The 22,824-nt window shown below is 39.9% G+C and overlaps 1 protein-coding gene across 1 annotated transcript in view; it reads right to left on the bottom strand.

Annotated features, from left to right (window-relative positions):
- LOC108603985 (protein elav) overlaps positions 1–22,824 on the bottom strand; it is an 80,398-nt gene that overhangs the window by 5,793 nt on the left and 51,781 nt on the right. The window contains exon 3 of the mRNA XM_017993214.2: positions 5,528–5,603. Within this exon, the coding sequence (XP_017848703.2) occupies positions 5,528–5,603 (76 nt within the window). The remainder of the gene's footprint in view (positions 1–5,527; positions 5,604–22,824) is intronic.

The raw sequence follows: 22,824 nt of genomic DNA, 5'->3' as shown, positions 1-22,824 counted from the left end.
CAAGCGCTCTTTGGGGGCAACTTAAAGCCGCTACCACGTTACATTATTTAATTTGTTTTAAGTCGTTGTTGTGTGGCATGTACAGTTTGCTCTGTTGACAGGCACTTCAAGTGCAGACGCTTGGCACTGGGAAGTGCAGCAAACTTGCTGCTCTGTCAATTGCCATTGCCTTTGGTATGTGTCAACGGAAATTGTCTTAACAAACGGTCAGCTTGTTTGCGAAAACTTTGGGCAGCAACAGCAACAACAACAAAAAATAAATAAAAGTTGCAGCCAAGCAGTTTTATTTCGTTTTTTAGAGTCTTTTGTGTGGCAGCCAAAAGTTTATCAATCATTTTGCTGGTAAATTGCTTAGAAAACATTTGCTGGCTGCCGCTGCTGCTGCATATGAACTGCAAAAGCTGTAAACAGAGACGTCTGTGCCGAGTTGAAGTAGAAAAGTTGCAGGCGGTGGCCTTTAACTAATTTTACTTAGCCAAGTGACTGTTAAATACCACAATATGACACCACGACTTTGCATGGGCAATAACTTGGCAAACTATTTATGAAAGTCCGTTGCCAACTTGGCACACAACAACAACAACACGAACAATGGACTGACAAATGGTTGATCCAAAAAATGTGCACAACTAATTGAAAAGTTTCGGTGCTAATAACCCCAACTCCATTTCGTTGTGACGAGTTTGCCAACTGCCATTTTGGCTCATTCGGTGTATGCTTGAGTTGTCAGTTGTTGTGGCTTGGCTTCCAAATTAATTAATTGCGTATGGCCAATTTGCAGCTAATAGCGGAGGCAGCTTGCAATAGCATTGCCTACTTATGAGCGCTGCATGTAAGATCCACCTTAATTAATTAAATGCTGCTTAAAAGTCAATGCTGCTGGTTGCTCGTTGCTGGTTGACAGTCGCTTGTCTTAGGTTGTTTAGTAAGCGACAAGTTTCGCCTTTGCGCTCGCAGTTAATTAATTTGACAAAACTTTCGGACGCACATTTAAAGAACATTTTAGCTCTAAATTCAATTTGATGTTCAACTTTTTAGACCTATGCCTTTGTAAATATTGATTGCTTGATAACCCTTTACGGCGATGGAGACGCCGTCGCTGTCGCTGCCGTCGTGCTGTCTGAATGTGGGTAAAAGTTTGCACATGAAACAAAACCAAAAAAGGCGAAATACCTTCATTAGGCGAATGAAGAAACGTAAAGTAACTTGAAGAATTTTTAAGTGGTTTAAAAGGGTTTTGTCATACTTTTCATTTGGATTTGGATTTTGGTTTCTGAGGCAGCATAACCACCACCAACAGCAGCACCACCACTAACAGCAGCAGCAGCAGCAGTGGCTGACATAAGTCGAGAGCAAGACATTTTAAATGTTTATTAAAACAATAAGGAAATGGTTTGTGCCAAACGCAAAAGGGACCAAACAGCAAAGACGTTAACAGAAAAAAAATGCTGCAGCAAAAAAACAAAATAAAAAAGGGCAAAGTCAACAGACACACACACACACACACACACAAAAAGAGGATAATCCCCGCACAAATACACTTGCACGCCAAGCCAAATAAGTATTTGGTACCTTTTTTTTTTGCTGGTGTCTTGCAAAGGTAAAAGACGCACCGGTATTTAGTGCGTAGCGTCCTAAGTTCTCTCTGCTGTATCGTCCACTTGTTTAGCAGCCAAGCGAACATCATGAAGCTAAAAGGTTCAGCAGTTCGGACTCTAAGCTGGTTTTATGTTGTTCTTTGCTCAGATTCATTAACGTGGCTATTTAGATAAGCGTCAAAGCCTTGGCTCGTCAGTGGCTTTAAGCGCAAACCACACACAGAGCAGCAAACCGATTGCTTGAGTTCTTTGTATGCTCTGCTCTACTTTAAGTTTTTCACTGGAATTTTTATTCTTTTTAATATTTATAGAACAACTCAAGTGGCAAATCGTTTACACACTGTGCATGTGACTGTGCCATTTGTCGCATTTTAAACTGTGGCGAGGAGCGAGGGGAGCGGAGAAATGTTGATGATGTATGAGTTTGCAATGCTTCAACTGCCTTCCTGTCTAGTCAAGAGCGAAAAAAGAAAAGCAAAACGCAAAAAAATAGCACACAGTTTTCAATGCTGTTTAGGCCAAAACGTTTTCGATGCTTGACCAATGCTTAGACACACTTCGTGGCAACAACAAAAGCTTCAGCTTCAGCTTCAGCTCCGGCTACAGCAAAAGGCATTGCGGCCAGTCAGTGGGGCCAGTCAAAAGTGGGACTAGAAATCAGTATTTCACGCAAGAGCGCATTTTTGTCAAGACATAATTCCAGGGGATTTATTTGTGTATTTTAGTTATTTTTTTTTGCTTTCTTTCTTGTTGCTTTTTGCTCTGCTGTGTGCCATTTTTTTCGTTTTCTATTTTTTATACTTGCCGCCTTTGCCTGAAGCAAAAGCTTTATGCGTGTGTTGGTGTGTGGGTCCGACCGTTACAGGCCTTTCAAATCACTAGTTTCTGAATTATTATGGAAAACATAAAATGAATGTTCAGGCCATTTATATTTATAACTAGCGTCCGGTGTGCTTCAGCGAATTTACAGCAGCCTTTTAGACTTCCTGCTTTACTTAAAGTCAAGTTGAGCTTTAAGCATTCAGCCTTAAATTGTTAAGCAGAATACACAGAGCAAATAATGTTGCAAGCAATTGAATCAAAAACTGTTATGTTTATATGTCGAATTAACTGATCCGCTCTTAGCGCATTATTTGATATATTTAGTATTAAAAACGTTATAAGCTTTGCGGCCTTTTATCTTTTAAATGCATTCTGGCCTTAAGTCTCCAATTGCCCTTACATAGAAATATGCAAAAGGCTTAGTGATGTTTATTAAAGAGAGAAACAGTGAGATGCTTATGCTTCCCCTTTCAATTTGAAGTGTATATTAAAAATTACAGAATATTTGTGAAAACAGCTGTAAAGAATTTTATTTTCTTTGGCTTCGGAGAATGAAGCAAATTGCTTAAACTTACAAAATAAATGATTGTTTTTTTTACCAAGAGGCAGGTTTTATAATAATTTTAAATAGTTTTTGGATTTTGACAGAATAACTTTTTTATATCGAATCAATTGATTAGCAGAATTATAAAAAAATAAACATCAGACAGCTTGACATAATAATCAGTAGTCTAGTGTAATTTAATAGAGTTTAGTGTTGACCTTAGACATTGTCTGGGTTATTAATAAATTTAAATTTAGTCAACTGACTCAAGTGTGTTTTATGTAAATAATTTGATAAGCCTTAAATTGTGTGAAATAAATTCAAATAAATAAAGTCGCTTTCTGTGTAACTGTCGAGGCTTACGAAAGTATTAACTTTACATAAATAATAATAGTTATTACTTCATAGTTGCTGCGCTTAAGTTATGCCAGCTGCAAGGATGTCAAGTTGCCACTTGGAATGCAAAACAAGGCGCAACAGTCGGCGTGCGGCTTAAGTTATTTGAGCTGTTGCTCATACGCCCCGATGTACGTAAGCATGTGTATTTTCACACTGTCATATTGTCGCCGGCATGCAATAATATGTTAATATTATGTGTGACAATAAGTGACGCCAGCCTGCGACGTTGGCTGCTGCCATTAGCTGTGGGAAAGCAGCTGCTAAGCTGGCGCTGCTGCTGTCTTGTCTGGTGTCTGTTCGCTGCTGCATCGACATGTTTATTGCTGCTAATGTTTGCGGCAATACTCAAAAAAAAAAAGAAAAGAAGTGAAGCAACTACAGCGCACTTGCTGTTGTTGTTGTTGCGATTTATGCTGCTAATGACACGCAGTGAGGCAGGCACTTGACTCGTTGTGCCTTGATGATTATTAAATTATGGCAATTTATGTAGAACGCTGGCAGCAGCGGCAGCGGCAGCGACGGCAGCAGCAGCATTTGGCTGCCTGGTGTTTATTTAAAGCATGTTGCCAAACAATTTTGAGAGAGCTCGTTCTTGTGAGCAGCTTTGTTGTCGTTCGCATTATGCAAAGCTGCTGAGTGGTGGGTGCTGGATGGTGGGTGGCGATTGGGAAAATTTCATGCCCTACCGGAAGCGCAAAATGAAGAAAATGTTTCTTCCTTTTCCGCTTCGGCGCTGGCAATCGTAATGCACATGCACACACCAGCGTATGTGGTATGTATGTCTGTGTGTGTATTTCTGTGTGTGTGTGCAGTAAGCCATTCGAAAAATAACTTTTCAATTTCCGCAAAACCACAGAAAATATATAAACTTTGCACAAAAATTTAATAAAACTTTTCGCATAAATAAAATTTGCATTAAATCAGCTGCAAGCGACGGGCGACGGAGCAGCGCAGTGTGCGGGGCAGAGCAAGCGCGCATGTGTGTGTGTGTGTGTGCGTGTGTGTGTGCAAAACTCATGTCGAGAAACTTAATTTGAAATATTTGAGTTTGCTATTTGTAGCGCGTTTGTTTTTCTTGCATTTTCATTTGCTTTCGCTCGCATCGAAACTAATCGAGAAAGTTCGAAATTTTTGTCGCTACCCCCTCAACCCCCCCTCACCGAACCAAACGCTTGATGCGCTGTGTGCAACACACAAAAAAGTTAACTAGTTAGCGCCAGCGTTGTTTTTGACACATAACGGGGCGCAAGCAGCTTAAATTGCGTATACGCCACAATGCATTGCGTATGCGACTTTTGATGTGTGTTTAACACACGTGACCGTGGGCCGCGGGGCATGTCGACGTCTAAGTGTCCGGGATTATGTTGAATATTTTCAGACAGTCTGTGGGCTGGCTGTCAAACGAGGCTTACAAATGGCTCTACGCCTACGACTACGCCCAAGCCAAGAAGACACATTGCTTTGGGCAGGCTACAAATTTAATTATTAATTTTCAACATTTGCTGCGTAGTTGACTTGTAACGCCTTTGGCTTTAACGCTCGCACTCGCTTTCGCTCTCGCTCTCTCTCTGTCTCGCTCTCTTGTTGTTGGCATTGACTGCATTGAGCACTGATTTGGCTTTGATTTTCCACATTGCTCAACTCTCTTCGGCTTCGAGCATGTGGATTGAGCATTTTTTCTGCCTGGCTGCCTTGTACGCAGCTTTGCGTGCGCCTTTGATCCTTAACCTGCAGGACTGACTGTCTGTCTGTCTGTCCGTGGCGTCAACTTACGGCTTTGTCGAATTTTCTACCTATTAAGCACATGAAATTCAATCGCAGCACACAAGCGCACGCCATTTTGCACTCACACACACACACACACACACACGCACGCATAAATCGCTGAGAGTTATTTTGTACCCTTATCATCTGCGGTTTAAACATATTGAAGATGATGTGTAAATGTTTTCAGTACTCCCAGCGGAGCCGTGAGATTTGCTGCATCTGTGCGTAAAAAGTGGCCCAACGTGCGTGACTCTAGGCCGAGCCGCCGAGTTGCCGAGCCGCCTAGCCCAGTGTATTAAATCTGTTTTACGTTCGCCCTGCATTAAATCTTAGCCCACAAGTTGTTTTTATTATGTGCGTATGGGCGTGGGCGCTTTAAAGAAAGTTTTATGCTTACCGATTTCTTGACAAAGCTCACAAATCCATAGCCCTTTGATTTCAGCGTCTGTGGATCGCGCACAACGCGACAGTCTCTGCAATTAAACAGATAAAAAGTAGAAAAGTTGTATAAATAACTTAAGCCCTTTGCAATTTATGTGCGTGAACTGGCAGCACATAATTCAATTTATCTTTTGCAATTTAAACTTATCTAGCAACTTTGATAACAAGTGACCCCCCAACAACCCGAAAGGGCGCAAATTAAATGCTGTAAGAAATTCAAACCAGAAATATGAAGCGAATAAAAAAATGCTGAGTGCAGAGCAGCGACTGAGCGACTGAGCGACTGATGCGGCCGCTTAAGAACATCAGCGTGCAGTTTATGCTTTGGGTGTGGCAGTTGGCATTACAGATAAAACGGATTTTGCCAACGCCGCCACGACCACGTGTCGGACGTTGGGCGTCAGAGCTGGCAGCTTTAACTATGCGCGCATCTAAGTTAAGCCACGAAAGAAATATGTTCGTCCGTCCCTCCGTCCGACCATGTGTGTGTGTGTGCGAAACTTGGCGCAACCGCAACAGCAACAAGAGCAACTTGGCTGTCGGTTAAGCAGGCCAGCCCGCATGTCGACCGCGGCATTTAAAAAAGGCCAACTTGATTGTAAATCACGATAAAAGTCAATTTTTAATATGAGTTTTAGTTTAGCCAACCCCAAGCAAAAGCAAAAGCAAAAAGTAATGCCGCACTTTAGTTGCACTGCCAACAGTTTTCTCAAAAAAAAAAATGAACTTAAGACTTTAAGCTCGGGCTGCTGCTGCTGCTACAAAGTCTTAAAAGCAAACTACTGCCATTTTGCTAGCGTATTTAAGAAAAAAGTGGCAGAGGGCGAACAAGAAATATTTTAATGGCCTTTAGCTGCGGCTTTGGCTTTAGCTTCAAGGTTGCAATTTATGGCGCTGACCAACAGCAAAATTGCATTGGTGCAGGCCCTCGAGCTGTGCTAGCTCTGCTGCGAATCGATACGCACATAAATATTGGCAAAAAAGCATATTTAATTAAACTTTAATATTTATTAGCTACCAAAGGAATTTTCGGCTGCAATTGCGCCCGGGGCAAGGGATGCGAGTTTGGAATGGCGATTGGGCTTTTCAGCTGGCACGCAAACAAACAAACTAACATGGCACGAAACAACACACACGCAGACATGCACATGTATGTGTGTGTGTATGTGTGTCTGTCGGCAACACACACAGCGACAGAAATGTTGAAGCCGCCCAACGTTGGTTTTGATTGTGCTAACAAATTAAACGCCATGCAAATGTATGCAAGCCAATGCATGTGTGTGTGTGTGTGTGTGTGTGTCAAGCATTGCATGATTGCTGCCCCCACCCAACACCCCCCAGGCAGTGGCAAACAGTTCAAGCGCTCAGCTCGTTCATATTTCACAATCGATAAGCATCAGTTCATATTTTCATAACATTTTTGTTTGAATATTTCAACATGCAGTAGACACAACAACAACAACACACACACACACACACACACATAAATGCGTGTCTTTGTGTGCGTGGGCAAATACGAATATGTTGGTAACAGTTCGCCTGAGCATCGTGTTGCAATAATATGTTTGAACATTTAACATAAAACAAACATAACCTTTGAGCATTGCACAAGAAACAAATCCGACTGTCGAGCCATCTTATATACATATATCTAGCATATGTACATATAACTGGTAAGTCTGTATGCATGCTTGCATGGCACTTTGCTTCAATGGCTCTCAAACTGTTGCCACAGTTGTTATCATGCACGAAAAACTCAAAAATTTGACTACGTCTCCGGCTATAGCAACAACTGTGGCAATTTATCCGCTGACGTTTACTTATGCAGCAGTCAAGAGCAGCTGGGGGCGGCTCTCCCTCTCTCACTCTCTACCTCTCTTCCTCTCTCTTTCTCTCAGTGTGTGAGTGTGTTTGCCTAAAGAATTGAGCAATGGTGGTAGGAGAAATGTAAACGCAAACGCGTACCAGAGGAGCTGCATGTCTTATTGAAAGGATAAATTTATGTGCATAAGCACAGGAGCTGCAAAGCTCTATGCATGTGTATGTGTGTGTGTGTGTGTGTACAAGCCAATCAATATCTTTTTTACAAATATTGGTAAAAGTTTTGCTTTTGCTGCTGCTCCTAGTTTGGCTTTAGCTTTGGCTTTGCTTCAGTTTGAGTTTAAAACAAAAAAAAAAGTATGTTGCTATCTTAAGTGCATAAAACTATAAACGTTAAACAAAATATTTTACACACACACGCACGCACTAGTATTCGTTTATTTATACTATATATTTTGGCTTTATTCCCAAGCCTTTGGCTCGGGCTTTGAGTAGCTTTTGTTGGCTTCAGCTCTAGTGCCAGCTGCTCAGTCTCTCTCTGTCTCTGTCGCTCGCTTTGGGGCGCATTGAGCGCATTAGCTGGCTTGCTTGTCGCTATTTTGGCTTTTACAATTGGTTTATGCTAACAATGCCCTCGTGTCTATGTGTGTGTGTGTGTCCATGTGTGTGTGTTGTGCGGCTTGTACGTTGGGAAATTCTTTTGTGTTTGAATTAAAATTGCATAGATGATTTATAGACAAATTTTGAGATCGTGCCGCTGGCTTTCTCTCTCTCTCTCTCTCTCTCTCTCTATTCTCTGCTTGCAAGTAAATAATATGAAAACTTATGCATGAGATTTTTACACTCCGTGCTACATTGGTCATGGCTTAAGCCCGTATGCCAACAAGCGCCATCAATAAATTGCCAACAGTAGTAACATAATTCTTCGAGCCAATCTCTTATCGTCTAAGTCAATATTTATTTAGAGCAGCTAAGCCATCAATTCGCATTGCACAAAAGCCGACAACAACAACAACTGTGAATGCAAATTGCATATTGTAAAATGCATTGCCATCAGCTGCAGTCAACTACACCAGTAATTTGCAATTTTCCCCGGGGCCACTTAAGGCTGGCTGGCCGGCTGGCCCCAACAAAACATCAAAACCAATGTGTGGCTCTCTCTCTCTCTCGCATAACAGTCAAATGGCATAAGGATAAAGCACCATATACATATAATTTTCAGCTCACATGGCAGCCAGAATGAGTTGTGAGCATTGAACATGGCCTGCAAACTAAACACATCAACAGTAAACACAAATTACTCAGCAATGCAAACAAATGAAAACTGATAACATCGCGTATACTCAACGTGCTCGAGCGAAACAGAGACAGAGAGAGAGTTGAGTTTGACTCAATGAATTGCGGCTGTCCTTCAATTTCCTTTTTGGCCAATTTTGTTATTGCCAATGCTTCAGACATGTATCAGCTTATAGCCCCCAGTTCAACATCATCATCATCATCATCATCATCTGCATTTTGGCAGCATGTTTAAAATATTGAAACATTCTATGCTGATTTTTTTTCTCTTCTTTTTTTTGGGGTTTGTTTGCATATTGAGCTATTGGCTGAACGTAAAAAATATTTTTGCATTGCGAATTTGCCAGCGATTTTTTATTTGATTCGCTCGCTCTCGGGTTTGCTGGTTTGACTGGCACTTGTGGCGTTCCGACGATCCGTCAACTGCACGCGTATATTTCAAATCAAATGCAAGCTGAGCATTAAGTCAAATATTTAAAGTGCTTGTAAGAGTTTTATGTTATTTTGCTCGCTGGCCTTAAGTAATAAGTTTTGTGGCTAAGCAATTGGCTTAAGCTTTGACTGGGACACAGTCACGCGCTTGGCTTTTGAGATGGCTTGTCCATTTATTTAGACAAACAGGCTAAATTCGCAACGTGGACACAATTTCATGCTCATCTGCATAAAATCAATTCCATTTTGGCGACTATTTGAAGATTGGCATACAAATTTCGAATTATCAAAGCCAAGCAACCAATGACCAGGAACTGTGATCGCAATCAGCATTGAACCTGTCATTGGGCGAAGAGTCGAGCTAGAGACAAAAAGAAAAAAGGGCAACGACAAGAAATTTTCCATACCGTTCAAGCATTTACACCATAGACCAAAGCAGACCAGACTGCTGGCTGCCAAACCCAAACCCAAGCCAATGCTTATGCCAACGCCATGCATACGTAATGTGGTTGGGGACTTAACGGCCACGGCAGCAGCAGCAGCAGCAGCAGCAACAGCAACAGCAACTGAAGCTGTGTAGCTCACTGCCCACGACAGCTGCTTCACTAATTCCAAGGCAGCCGTTATGCGCTGTCTCGTAATGTCTAAGTCTGTGTATGTTTCTGTGTGTGTGTGTGCGCAGTGCAGCGGCAAATTATGTGGTGTGTGATTTGCCACAGACATTTTACCCATGCTGCCTTTTGTGCTGAGACTGAGACAGAGACTGAGGCGATATTTTAGCGCCAAAGAGTCAAAGAGTCGCAGGCAGGCAACAAAAAGAAAAGAAATGTTGAGAGGCAAAACGAATTTGCATGCAACTCGTTACGGTTGCTGCGCGTGTGTGTGTGTGAGTCTCAGCTTATGCCCACACGCCCCAGCAGTTATAGCACTGACACTCATGCTCATGCACACTTATAAAAAAAAAGAACCATATCGATTTTGCAGTAAATAAAACATTCAAAGATTGAAGTTGCCCGCTTTTCAGCTTAGCCGAATGGTGTGTGTGTGTGTGTGGCCTTTCTCTTGCTCTCTTTCTTTCTTCTTTTTTTATGGACTGCGCGCGCTCTTCGACAGTCAGCGGCTGCTGATGGCTTTGCCATGGGTTTGCCACGTTGGGAATGGCGCTTCCTTTTATGGCTTCCGCTTGGTTTTTCACTTTTATTTTTTTTGTATTGCACAGCCGCAGCAGCTGTTGGCTGGTCGGCCGGCTTTTTAAGCGTGCAGCAGCATGAGAAGCAGAGAAAGCTGCTGCTGCTACTGCTGCCAAATTGTAAATATTTTCGTCGGCCACGTAGTGGCACTGTAGAAAATATTGCATTTTTCGTTTGGCATAATAAACGATGTGCCAAAAGCCACGAAAGCCAAACCCCAAACTAATACCAGCATGCAGGCACTACACACACACACACACACACACAAGCTTACATATATACTAACACCGATCTACATAGCTAAGCATGCAGTGGCAAGTAATGAAGAGCAAATATAAATTTTATGAATGCAAAATAAACTTATTTACTTTTTACTGCTGTTTTATTGATGATGCAATTGAACTTTCGCAGATATTTGTCGAATTTAATTAATTTACAAAATGTCATATGCTGTCCTAGAATCTGTTATATATAACTTAGCGCTGAGCTATTTTCACGCTAAACTTAACTGATTTGTAATTGTTATCATTTCTTATTAGAATATTTTTATTTTAATGTTGAACTTATTTTTGGATTTCAATTAATTGTGGCTTTTCTCTATAAATTTTGACTTGTGAGATTATTTATAGCTTCTTAAAATTTAGTGAAGATATTTATTTTAATTAATTTTCAATGATTTTTGGTTAACTGAGTTATTGTTGTAACTATTTTCTAATACAAATATCACAATATTCATATTCATAATTGATTCATTGAAATCAACAAATGCTTAGTTAGTTTAATTATGAAATTGTTGAAAATAGCTGAACATATTTTTTAATAATCTAAAAAGTCTCTTCGAATTATATGCACTAATTTATAATCTTTAATATTATTTACAATTATTAATTTGCTTAGTAATCCACAGTGGACATTAAGTACAAATAATGGTAACTAGTTGAAATTTGACTGCTCTCATTTCACTTATGTATATACAAATTGAATATTTGGAATGCTCACAATTATTATTTGCCAACTTCCAATAATAATATACATAAATAAATATATTTTAATATATTTTGCCTTCAAGCAAAGAATTTTCATTTGAACGCTGCGTAGTAAACTTAATTTATTTATTTCTTGCAATTTGCTTACTCTAAGCGAATAGTTTGAATGCTCACTGATGCAAAGAGCAGCATATTTAGTTTTGGCGTACCATTTATAACTGTCTTTTGGCTAAAATGGTACGCATGGTCAGCCAGCTGTCATACAACGCAAACGACAACGACAAGCGACAACAAAAAAAGCGAAAAAAAATTGAATTAAAATGGCGCCTCTGCCATTTCGCAGACACAATTACTCACACACACACACACACACACTTGTAAATTTGCGTGTTCTATTTCCGTAATATTGATTGCTGGTAAATTATTGAACATGAATTTGTTAGTTGCTTTAAATATGAATTGCATTAAATGCTGGGGCAGGGCAGATTACAACAGGGCGTATGAGTTTTATTTACAACGCAACAGACAGCGGCAGAGGCACAGTCATAGGGACAGATTCTAGAGGCTTGTGACTTGCAGTTGCCACGCCTGGACATACGTCAATAAAACTGCTTTAAACTGTCCACATTGAAGGCAGCAGCAGCAGCAGCAGCAGCGACAGCGACAGTCGCAGCAGTTGCACTAAAGCTGCCCCGAGCCCCAAGCTGCGATGCGATGCGATGTGTGCCCAGCGATAAGGCTACTTTAACGCTGTCCCCATTTTGTGCATGATACTGCGGATCGGCCCCTTTCGTGTTTTAGCCAATGGCAGGATGAGGTTAACGCTTGGCTGCCAATGCAGTCAGCCAGGGAGGTGGTGGGGGGTGGGGCAACGCCCGTTTGCATGGCGTTTCAAACATGCAAATTGCTTGTGGCTCGCTTCGGTTTTTCGCTTTCAATGAGTGCCCTCACTTACAGTTTACTCCACTTTTATTTTGCACCGCAGACGAGCGTGTGTGTGTGTGTGTGTGCATGTGTGTGGTTTGGTTTTTATGCGCCAGTGCAAGAAATGCAACAAAAAATAGTAAAACGCACAACAACAACAACAACAACAAAATAGCCATTTAGATTAATTAGTTTTTAAGCGAAATAAGCGCAAGGGGCGTGGCCAAAAGCTTTTTGAGGCTACTTCAATGGCTATGCCACGCTAAAAAAAAATCTGTGCCTCGACTGACCCCAAAAGGCCAGAAAGGTATTAACAACGCCAACACTTCAACCCCATGCCTGAGTGAAATTGAAGCTTATAAATTAAACGAAATATTTTTGCTCTGCAGCTAAAGTCAATAGAATTTCATATTCTTTATATAAAAGCTAGGCGGGTATTTTACTTTACATGAGATCAAACCATTTTTTCAATAGAATCAAATTGAATAAAACCAAAATAAATCTCTTGCAAAATGTAAATGTATCAGCAGCTTTTTAAATATTTGTTAATAATGTATTTGAAACTTCAGAAAATTCGATAGAATATTCTGCTAAACAAATAATCTGACGGAGACGTAAGGATATTGAAAAGAAAAAATAAACGCGCATTTTAACAAAAATTGTTACTATTAAAGAGTTAATTTAATTAGACTTCACTTACTTAATCAATTTTATGGAATCTCAAATCAAAAACATTAGTTAACTTTTATAGGGTATAATTTTGTATACATATTATATAGTAAAGTCTATACCAAATTCTTAGTAAGCTCTGAGCTCTAAAAAATTTGTTAGGCTTGATATTAAAACAAAAGTTTTGTTAAATACAAATTAAATTTAAATTATTCATTAATTTTACTTTATTTTACGTGCAATGGAATTTAATAGTATTTACCCATTAGCTCTCTAATATTTAATATTTTTTTATTGGTTTGTGGTCAGAGCAATTTGTAGTTGTCTGGCTTTTATGCCCGACTTCACTTGCTCAACTTTGTTGATCGACAGCATCTTTATAGTTGACAGTTGTCACCTGCCCCGTTCATGTTCGCAAAATGGCGCTTAATGATGCCCAAGATGGCTGCAGCTGAAGCAGCAGCAGCAGCAATGGCCACCTGGCCATCTACATAACTAACTAAGCGTGCCGTGTTGCAGTCGATGTCTGGGTGTTAAACTTGTCGTACATGGCACTGCACTTCACTCTTGCCTGGCTGGCTGGCTGGCTGGCTGACTGACTGGCTGGCCAGCCACAAAAACGAGAAAACGAAAGGCGAAAAACGACTACACAAAAAAGAAAATATAATAAGTAAAAGGCAGAAATAAACTTTGCTCAAAAGTTTGTTTATTACGCGCCGACAACCGACCAAGTAGTGAGTAGCTTTCACTGTTGCAAGGCTTTTGGGGCAGGGGGCAGGGGGCAAGTTTATAAAGTCGCCGCGCGCTGTGCTGTGCTGTGCTGGAAATTCATCATCTTTTTAGCCAGTTTATGCGCCAGTTTGCTGCCTATGCCAACAGCTAAAGATGCAGTAGCCAGCCTGCCGTAGTAGTCTGCTGAAGTAGTTGCCTTTTGTTCAGCTGTTGCAACTAAAGTTTGCTTCACTTCACTTTTTTACCATTTTTTTGGCTGCTAGGCTTTGCTCCATTAAAAAGTTGTAACAACTTGGCTCGTTATCCCTTTTTTTTTTGGGTTGAGTGCGGCGACCAAATAATAATACAAAGAATTAAACAAAGCGTATAACTTTGGCGACATGACGCATTAATTGATTTGCATGCCACACAGTCTTTATTGATGAGCAGGCCTGACTGAATTTAAGTTGGCGACCAAAGTTTTGCAGCGTTTTGCACGCTCTTTAAACAACAAACGCGCTGTGCGGGAAACCTCAAAGAAAAAGCAAGAAAATATACATTTTACTGCATCATTAGGGATAAGCATCAAATTCGCTTTGAATTCGCTTTGTCTGTTTGGCTCTTCCTGCAGTTAAGTGGCGCCAAGGGGCGGCAATAAAAATAAAGCTTTAGGCAGATAGTTGGCCTCGAAATCTTTTTTTCTGTGGATATTGCCAGTTGAGCTAATTAGGAAATAATTTACAAGTTATTCACGTTTAGTCGCCCAACAATGTCATTGTCAATTGTTCAAGTGCAATAAAAATTCAAGAGTCACACACACATACACAAAGCGTTCGAGTTGCGCATTGTGAAATCCTAGCGCAATCCTCAAAAATGTTTTATTAGCCCTACCTACGCTTGAATAAGCGAGCTTAGCGGAAGCTATCGGATTTTATGCTACTAACTTTTGCAACAACGGCGAGCGGCGAGGAGAGAGCAGTGGAGTCAGCTTTGGAGTCCAGAGTCAGCTTCAGTGTTAGAGAGTCAGCGCCCAAAGCTTGCAGCTTGAGCTGCCGCTTCAGTTGCATTCGTTGTGGTGGGGATGATGGCGTCCATCTATGCCAGTCACGGCCAGCTCTGCTTAAGCTCTTTGTACAGCAGCTGCTTTTTACGCTTCTCTCTCTCTTATTTTTTTTGCAGCTTTTCTCGTATTGTTCTATCGGACATTGCGCACCTTTTGGGCCAACGCTGATTATCTTCACGTGTGCTGTGTACTGGGCTTTGTGTCTAATGAACGACTGCAGGTGTGTCTGCTCGGTTAGCTTGGCAGCAGCAGCAGCTTCTACTATTTCCACATTCATTAACTGGCAAAATAAAAACAACTGCATGCGAGTTGCGAGAGTTCTTGGAAAATGTAAGTAATGTGCTCTGATTGCATTCCCATTGCAATTTGCAGCGGCCTTAACGCACATTTGCTATTGGGGCGCCCAAATGTGCTGTTCAGGCTTTAACTCGCCAAATTTATTGGGTTGGCTTTCATTTTTGGTATTTGGTATTAAGCGGAATTTCAGCATGTATAGCAAGGTTGCTGCCAGCGGATTTAGGTTCTCGCACACGCACACACACACACACACACACACACAAAGCGAAGCTTCGTTAATCCGCCAACAACAATGGCGCAACTGTAGCCGCAGCAACTTTTGCTTTGCTGCTCGCTCCGCTCCGTGTGTGTTCAGGTTAGAAATATTGAAAATTTTTGCTGAAGCTCTATAAGCCGAGCTGTATATGTGCGTATTTGCAACGAATACACAAGCTACACATCTATGTGAAGGTAAAGCGCCAAATTACACAAGCACACAGTATGTTAGTGTTATGTATGTAGCATTTAGCTAGCAAGCAATACATAAATGTTCTAGGAATTTAAATGCGTGGCTGTTGCTTTTAATTGTTGCAGATAGAATAACAATTTGTGGACTGAAGTTGAAGTTTGTATTAAATTCTTTTGGATATCGATCACAACGAGATTGCTGACCAAGAAGAGTTTGCTGACTGAAGAAAGCCCGTCAGGCTAGATCCAAAGCTTCAGTATTTATTAATCTGACCTAAGTTGGTTAGTAAGCGTTAGCTTAAGACAAACTCTTTAATTTAGAACAAGTTGAAGCCTTTACCGGCGACTATAATAAATGATTCTGGAAACATCTCATCTAAGAGCGGCCTCATGAATAGAGCGGCTGTTGCTTGAATAAAGCACAGAATTCATAAAGATCCTTCCACATTAAAAACAATAAAAATACGCTGAATGAAGCCCCGCATATTTAAAAGAAAATAACTAAAAAGTGCCATAAAATAAATATAACATTTTGATATAATATATATATGTAGGGTTTGCGTCTACAAATATGTATTTTTATTTAACGGATATTGATTATGATTGGGTGACATTATATTATGTTATATTAAAGTAACTTTGGAGCTGGTGTTGGCTCGCGCTTCACTCTATTCTTCAACTCCCTCGACTGACTCTTTTCTGACTCTTCCCCCGTCTCTTTCCACACAGCTCACAGCTGTTGTGTAAAAACAATGTTATCCCTATCCTACATATATAATAATATTTATCATCATATGCAAGACTGCTAATCTTATAATTTAACAAAGATTGGATTATAAATACAGAAGACAGACCTTACTAATAATATCTGCTGAAATGGAGAACTTACTTCAAATGTTATGCAGTTGATTAAATTTCCAACTAGCTGTTCAAGCTTTAAGTTTGTGTTGACTAATGCAAAATCGACTTTTTATTACTGTGCAGCTCAACATTTAATTTTATTTCATTTTTTTAATGTTTGTTTAAAATGTAACGATAAGTTTTTGATCAAGATGTGATCAACAAACTTTATTCTGTTATGCACACAGAGGCCTCTTTTTATTTTATAAAACGATTTATTTTAACTTTTTTAACTATTAAAAATTAACACTAACCTATACCTAATATGCTTTTCCCCAATCCTTGCAACGAGTGCTGGGTCTGTTTAACACTCCCAATCTATAAGCTTATATAAGCTCAAAAACAAAAACATTATTTTTAAATAATTTTAAATTTAATTTTAAATACTTTTTGCAATATTTTTGAATTTCTTGTTAAATGTTGCTTACATTTACTGTTAGGTGGCAGGTTTTTAATCTACTTATACTTATTTTTAAGAATTCCAATCAATATTTTGCGTTTTTACATGCGTATTAATTTATTATAAGTTACCCAAGTTCCAAGCGCTTTTTTCTTAGAATTATACTAACACTCATTACTGTGCAAACAAATTTTATAATCTTTACGCCATGGATTATTTAATATACTCGAAAGTTAAAGTATTTTCGTACTTTTTGGCAAAACTTTTTATCACTCTCTGTCTCACACTCGCAGTTTGCAATGCTATTGGCAGCTGCTTCAGCCAAGGCGGAAGCAGTTGATGCATGGCTTATAAATAATCCAGAGCCAATAACGCACAAAGCGAACACTTCCGTTTACCAAACATAAACGTGCTCACAAAACTTTCGGCTCGACCCCTTAGTAGGGGTTGCTGATGGTGACTGCTTTGCATGTCTGTTGTGAGCCGCCACGTGTGCGCCAAATACATAAACTTCATTAAATTCATATATTAAACCATCAATACGCAGAGAGAGGAAGAACAACAACAACAGCAGCAGCAGCAGCAGGCTGAGGTGATAGGCATGCAACGCAGTTGTGCGTGTCTCTGTGTTTATAGAAAAACTGTAATATTTATCATTTGGATTGCTGCTGCTAGCTGTGGCTGCTGGCTGGCTGCTGTGGTCTGAGCTGGAACGTGCCTGGGTGCTTGGGCTATTTGTCAAGCATTCGATTGTCTGGCAATCAGCGCTGAGAATTGATAAATTTTTGTTAGCATCTCAGTCTCTCAGTCTCTGCGTCAATATTTGTCATAATTTAGCTATTTATGCGTGCCATTGTTTACTTTCGACTTGACAAGCATTTAAAGCATTTAAATTGCCCAACACTTTTGCTGGTGATTAAAAATTGTTTCGAGCCGCAAGCAAAGCGAAAAAATGCGTCAGTGTATTGAGTATTGTCATAAAAAAAATTGAAAATGTCAAAAAAACAGCAGAGAGCAATTCGAGCTTGTGTGTGTTGCAATTTTGCTTTTGTATTTGTATTTGTGTGTGTCGCTGTGTGTGTGTTTGTAATTGTGAGTTTGGCTTGGTCGTTGTTGGCATGTAGTTGACATCATTGATTGATTTAGCTGTCAATTGCATAATCACTCAAGCGTTATTGTTCAACTACTGAGGCGTTGCCAACCCACACACACACACACACACACACACCCCTCACCAATACGCCTATGCACAATGTCCACTGTCTACTGCCGCTGCTGCTGCTGTTTGTCTGACACTGACTTGGCGCCTGACTAAACTAGTGGGTGCGCTTCAAATGGCAAAGGCAATTGTAGGTAGAGTGTACACAGTACGTATACGTAACGTAGCTTGTTCACGTGTGCGGCAAATAAACCAGCTGCCGAGTGTCAGGCAATTGTCAGCAGACTGCTGTTGTTGCTGTTGCTGTTGCTGTTGCTGTTGCAATAGTAGTTGCTGGTGACCGCAACAGCGTCAGCTGTCGGTGAGATTGTTACATAGAGACAGTCGTAGTTGCAGTCGCTGCTGCTGGCACATACATATGCATATACATACGCATATGCATATACATTCATTTATGTGCCTGCATGTGTGTGTTGCAGTTGCAACGTGCATTGGCAGCAGCAATTGATGTGGCAACAAATTAACATGCCGCAAATGGAAGTAATGGCCAAGTGTTAATTGTTGTGTGAGTGCCGCCAATCACACACACACTCACACACACACACACACACACACACACACACACACACACTCAACGCAAACGTGTCTGCCATGGCAATTTTATAATGACGTAATTAAAAATTGATTCGTGTTGAGAGCAGGCGGCAATGTCTGCCCACTAATAGGCAACTAAATCTGTTTCTCAATCGTATAAACTAATTGGCTAACCTCGCCCAGTTAGCAAAACTGTCAGCGCAAGGCACAAACAGTTAGAGCACAGAGCCTTTGTTCGCGTTTGTTATGTCAACAAGTGCATAACAATAGATAATAATAAAAAAATATATATTAAGTTGTTGACAGCAATTGCTGACAATAGCTAATTTGATATTACTGCTAACTATAGCAAACAGCATAACAAATTGCTTATAGGGCATGAACTATTATTTGCGAGCATTGAATTTCATACTATTGTAATTTAATTAATCGTGAGCTTTTTTTTTAATTAGGATAAGAATATATAGAGTCTTAAGGTAATGCTTTCTACATGGTGCAATTTTATTAATAAGAAGTAAACTGTTGCGAACTTTTTATTTATAATTTTTAGCTTCAAAGCTTTTATTGAGCGAAAGGTATTTTAATAAGTTTTTATTTTATAAAATTCGATAATATATATCGATACTGCATTGGCCAATTAAAGAAATATTTGACGATCGTCAAGCAGTCAAAGTGACTTCTAACTTCTTGGCAGATTCAACTGGGTAAACAATATTTTATTTATTTTTTTTACTGTGACTATCAACAGTCAATGGCTATAACGGAAATTAGAGTCGATAGCCTTAGGTGATAGCACTCACCACCTTTAGTTATTATATTATATTTTGTATAATAATTAAGCTTGCAAATAAATACAATAAATTACAGAAATTAATACAAAAAAATTACTACAGACATATTTGACTGGGTTCACATTTGTTGCAAGCATTAAGAGAAATACAAATGGGACTGGGGTGGTCTTAGTAATTACTAAAAAAATAAATAATGAAGATGAAATTTAAATTAAAATATACTTTTGCTTATAAAGTCAACACAAATCAATTTTCACAATAAAAAAAATACTTTGGCACTTTACTTTATCTTACTTAACTATTTTATTCAATTAAAAAAGTAAAAGTACATTTCAATTTAAATTTTATCTTACGCTAGTCTCTGTTCGAGCTTACATAATTCGTCTAAGACTGTACGAACAACAAAATGGAGTAGCCAAAGTTTGCCATAGATACTTATCTTTAGTCTTTATATATATTATGTATGAAAAAATAGGGGAAAGTTAGAAATTTATCTAACTAACAAAATAATTTTATTAGAAGTCTATATATTAAATTCAATGTAAACTGATTTCTTTTCTATTTGCGATAAGACCGAAGTCCAGTGTAACTCTATTGTAAGCACATTTTCTCACACATTTGCCAATCATTAGTAATTAAAAGGGTTCTGGCTCTGGCTCTGGCTCTGGCTGCGCCAGCTAATCGATGAGCTTGCTGTGTCAACATTACGGAAATCCGATAGTACAGTGAACAGAGTATAAATCTTGAAGCAAAGCACAACTGGAGCAGGTGGAAAATAACAGCAAATAGTAGAATAAAAAACTACAACAAGTAGGAGTAGACTTACGAAAGGGCACCAAGCAGGACAAGCAGCAGAGCTCAAGGACACTTTTGTCATAGGCGAAGCAACAGCCAAACTTGCAGTTTCATAAAAGTTGGTAGCTTGGGCTGTTTTTTATTGGCTTGCAAAACACTTTGGGTGGCTTTTTTGATTGGTGCGATTGTGAGCGCGCGTGTGTGTGTGTGCTGCTGTGTTTGTGTGGCTAAATGGTTTGCCACATGCCACATGGCTCTGGCTGTTAAATTTCGAGCGCATTTGCAACACTATGCTGCAATTTTTTTTTGGGTTTTATTCGCATTGTTGATTGTTAGACGCATGCAAAACAAATTTGTGCGCGCGCCAGACTAACAAGCAGCTCCAGCTGCAATTGCAGCCAATGAAAGCTTTATTGTTGCTGCTGCAGAGAGCGAAAGGAGAGAGCGGGGAGCGGAGTGCTGCGATGACGTTGCTGCAATTGCACGTCAACAGCAAGCGGCATGTTTGCACTTGACAATTCATTTCATTGTTTGTGGATTGCATTTGTCGCTGCTGCTGCCTCCCGCCCGTTCGCCCCCAACTGAAGACACCCGTTCACAAACTGCAATTGTAAGCGGCGTGTTGAAATTGAGAAATGTCTATGTGTGTGTGTGTGTTGGGTACGAAATTGCATTCACAGCACGCGATGAGCGTATTTCACTTGCGCTTGCCCTCGACGCCGACACCGACGACGACGACGACAACAAGCAACAAAATGCTCGAGTTTATTTCTCAGCGCCAGCGCCAAAGCTTTTGCTACCTTTTTCATGTTGCTTTTTGCCTTTGCTCGTTTCTCTCTATTTTTGGCATACGAAAATGCAATTTTCTTTGGCATTTTTGCCCAAAAACTTGGTATTTGTTATTTTCTGTACGTGTGTGTGTCTGTGTGTGTTGCTTGTGTTTGAATTGCAGTATGCACGTGGTCAACAGGTTATCCTGTGGTCGTCCTGGCTGGCGTCCCTGTCTGTGCCTTAGCGTCAGCCCTGCTGCATTTATTTCCGCTTTTGTACCTTTTTGGCATTTTGTTTTCTTTGCTCTTTGGGCTGTCTTTGCTTTTTTTTCCTTTTTTTTTTGTGTTGTGCTGCACTTTGCGGTTTTCTCATTTATTTGCTGCTACCGACTATTGCCATTGCCAGGTCCTTGTTGCTGCTGTGGTGTTGCTGCTGGCGCCGGAAATGACTTCAATTTGCTGTTAACAAGTTTAAAATTTCGAAATTGCTGCGGAAATACACAACATGATTTCGACCTAAGCATTGGCGCACATAATTACTCAAAAGCAATGCTACCTCCCCCCTCCTCACTCCTTACGACACACACTTTGCAGGTGTGACAAAAAAGAGTTTAAGGCTGACAGCTTAAATTAAAACTAGTGACTTATAAGCAGCTTAGCAAGTCGCTCAAACGGATGCTTAGCAGCTGTTGCAGCATGCCAATCTACTTGAAAATAAATTTAAAGCCAGCCAGCTGTACGCTGCGTATACGTAATGTGAGCAACCAGGCAAAGCAACAATTAATCAAACATCAGCTGGCACAGCTACAGCTACTGATGTGACATGTTTTCATTTCTATGTTAGTTACTGCTTAAAGATTTAAAGCGCTTTAAAATGGGAGCTTGTATTTCATTTTTATAGCGCATAGACAGAGATTTTATTTCTTGGAAGCTCATCAGCGCATAATCACTTATAGCACTCATCGTTTTAATTAAATTTTAGATTACTTTGTATTTGTTAATTGTGTGTGCGCTTAATTAGTTTGAGCGCTAGGCGTTAACGCATATTTTGTTTTTATTATTACCTGAGCGCGTGTGGCCAAGTGAATTGCGAGTTTCATTTGCAAATGTTTCAAGTTGATTATTAACTAGGAAGCTGAGAGGGGCACACACATCGCTCGCATGTTTGTAATTACGCTCGGAGTGCTTAGAGTTCATGCCCAGTTGAATACAGACATTAGGCATGCATAGCTATTTGGAGCTGCGCCGCAATCAGCCAGCTAGCCCCCTAAGCACCCGCAACCCACAAGCTAAATTAGTTCATAGACGCACTCAGAGAGCCTCATTTCCATTTTGCTCATATTACTACACATACGATATACATAAAGCAGTTAATGCGCAAGCGCTTGAGGATTTCGCTGCGGCAGCGGCTCAATTATAATTTCATTTCATGTGTGTGCGTGTGTGTGTGTGCGTGTGTTTTGCAATAACAACAAAGAAATGAAATTAACTCAAAGTACAAATTAAGTGTATGTGTGTGTGTGTTTGAACAATCTAATGCAATTAATCGGTTCGTCACTGTTTTGACAAAGCACAAACATGTCACTGTCATTGCCACCCACTCAGCCCAGCCACCCACTCGCGCTTAGCTGCTGCTGCTGCTGGCTTTCAATATGCAAATTAAACTCAAATTACAACACATGCAACAGCAACAGCAACAGCGCAACAGTTTCAATTAGTTTGAAATGTCTGCCCCAAGGACTTTTTTCGAAATCCCCAAATTGGCTTCGAAACTTGCATTAAAATTCATTTTGTTTTCAAGTGCAACTAAATTGAATTAATTTTGTTTTTATTGCCAAGTAAATTTTCCAAAAATGTTTTTTTGATATGCCAAACGCACAACAACAACAAATTTCTAATCAAAAAGACATTATGCAAATGCTATTGCCAAGCCAAATAAAAAAACACATCAAATTGATATCAATCTGCAGTAGCAAAATCATTTCGTGTCTCTAAGTCTACAAAATCA

This window comes from Drosophila busckii, chromosome 3R (genome assembly GCF_011750605.1).
Source record: "Drosophila busckii strain San Diego stock center, stock number 13000-0081.31 chromosome 3R, ASM1175060v1, whole genome shotgun sequence".
Taxonomy (NCBI): domain Eukaryota; kingdom Metazoa; phylum Arthropoda; class Insecta; order Diptera; family Drosophilidae; genus Drosophila; species Drosophila busckii.
The sequence above is the reverse complement of the archived record's forward strand: the minus strand, read 5'-3'. Positions and strand labels throughout refer to the sequence as shown.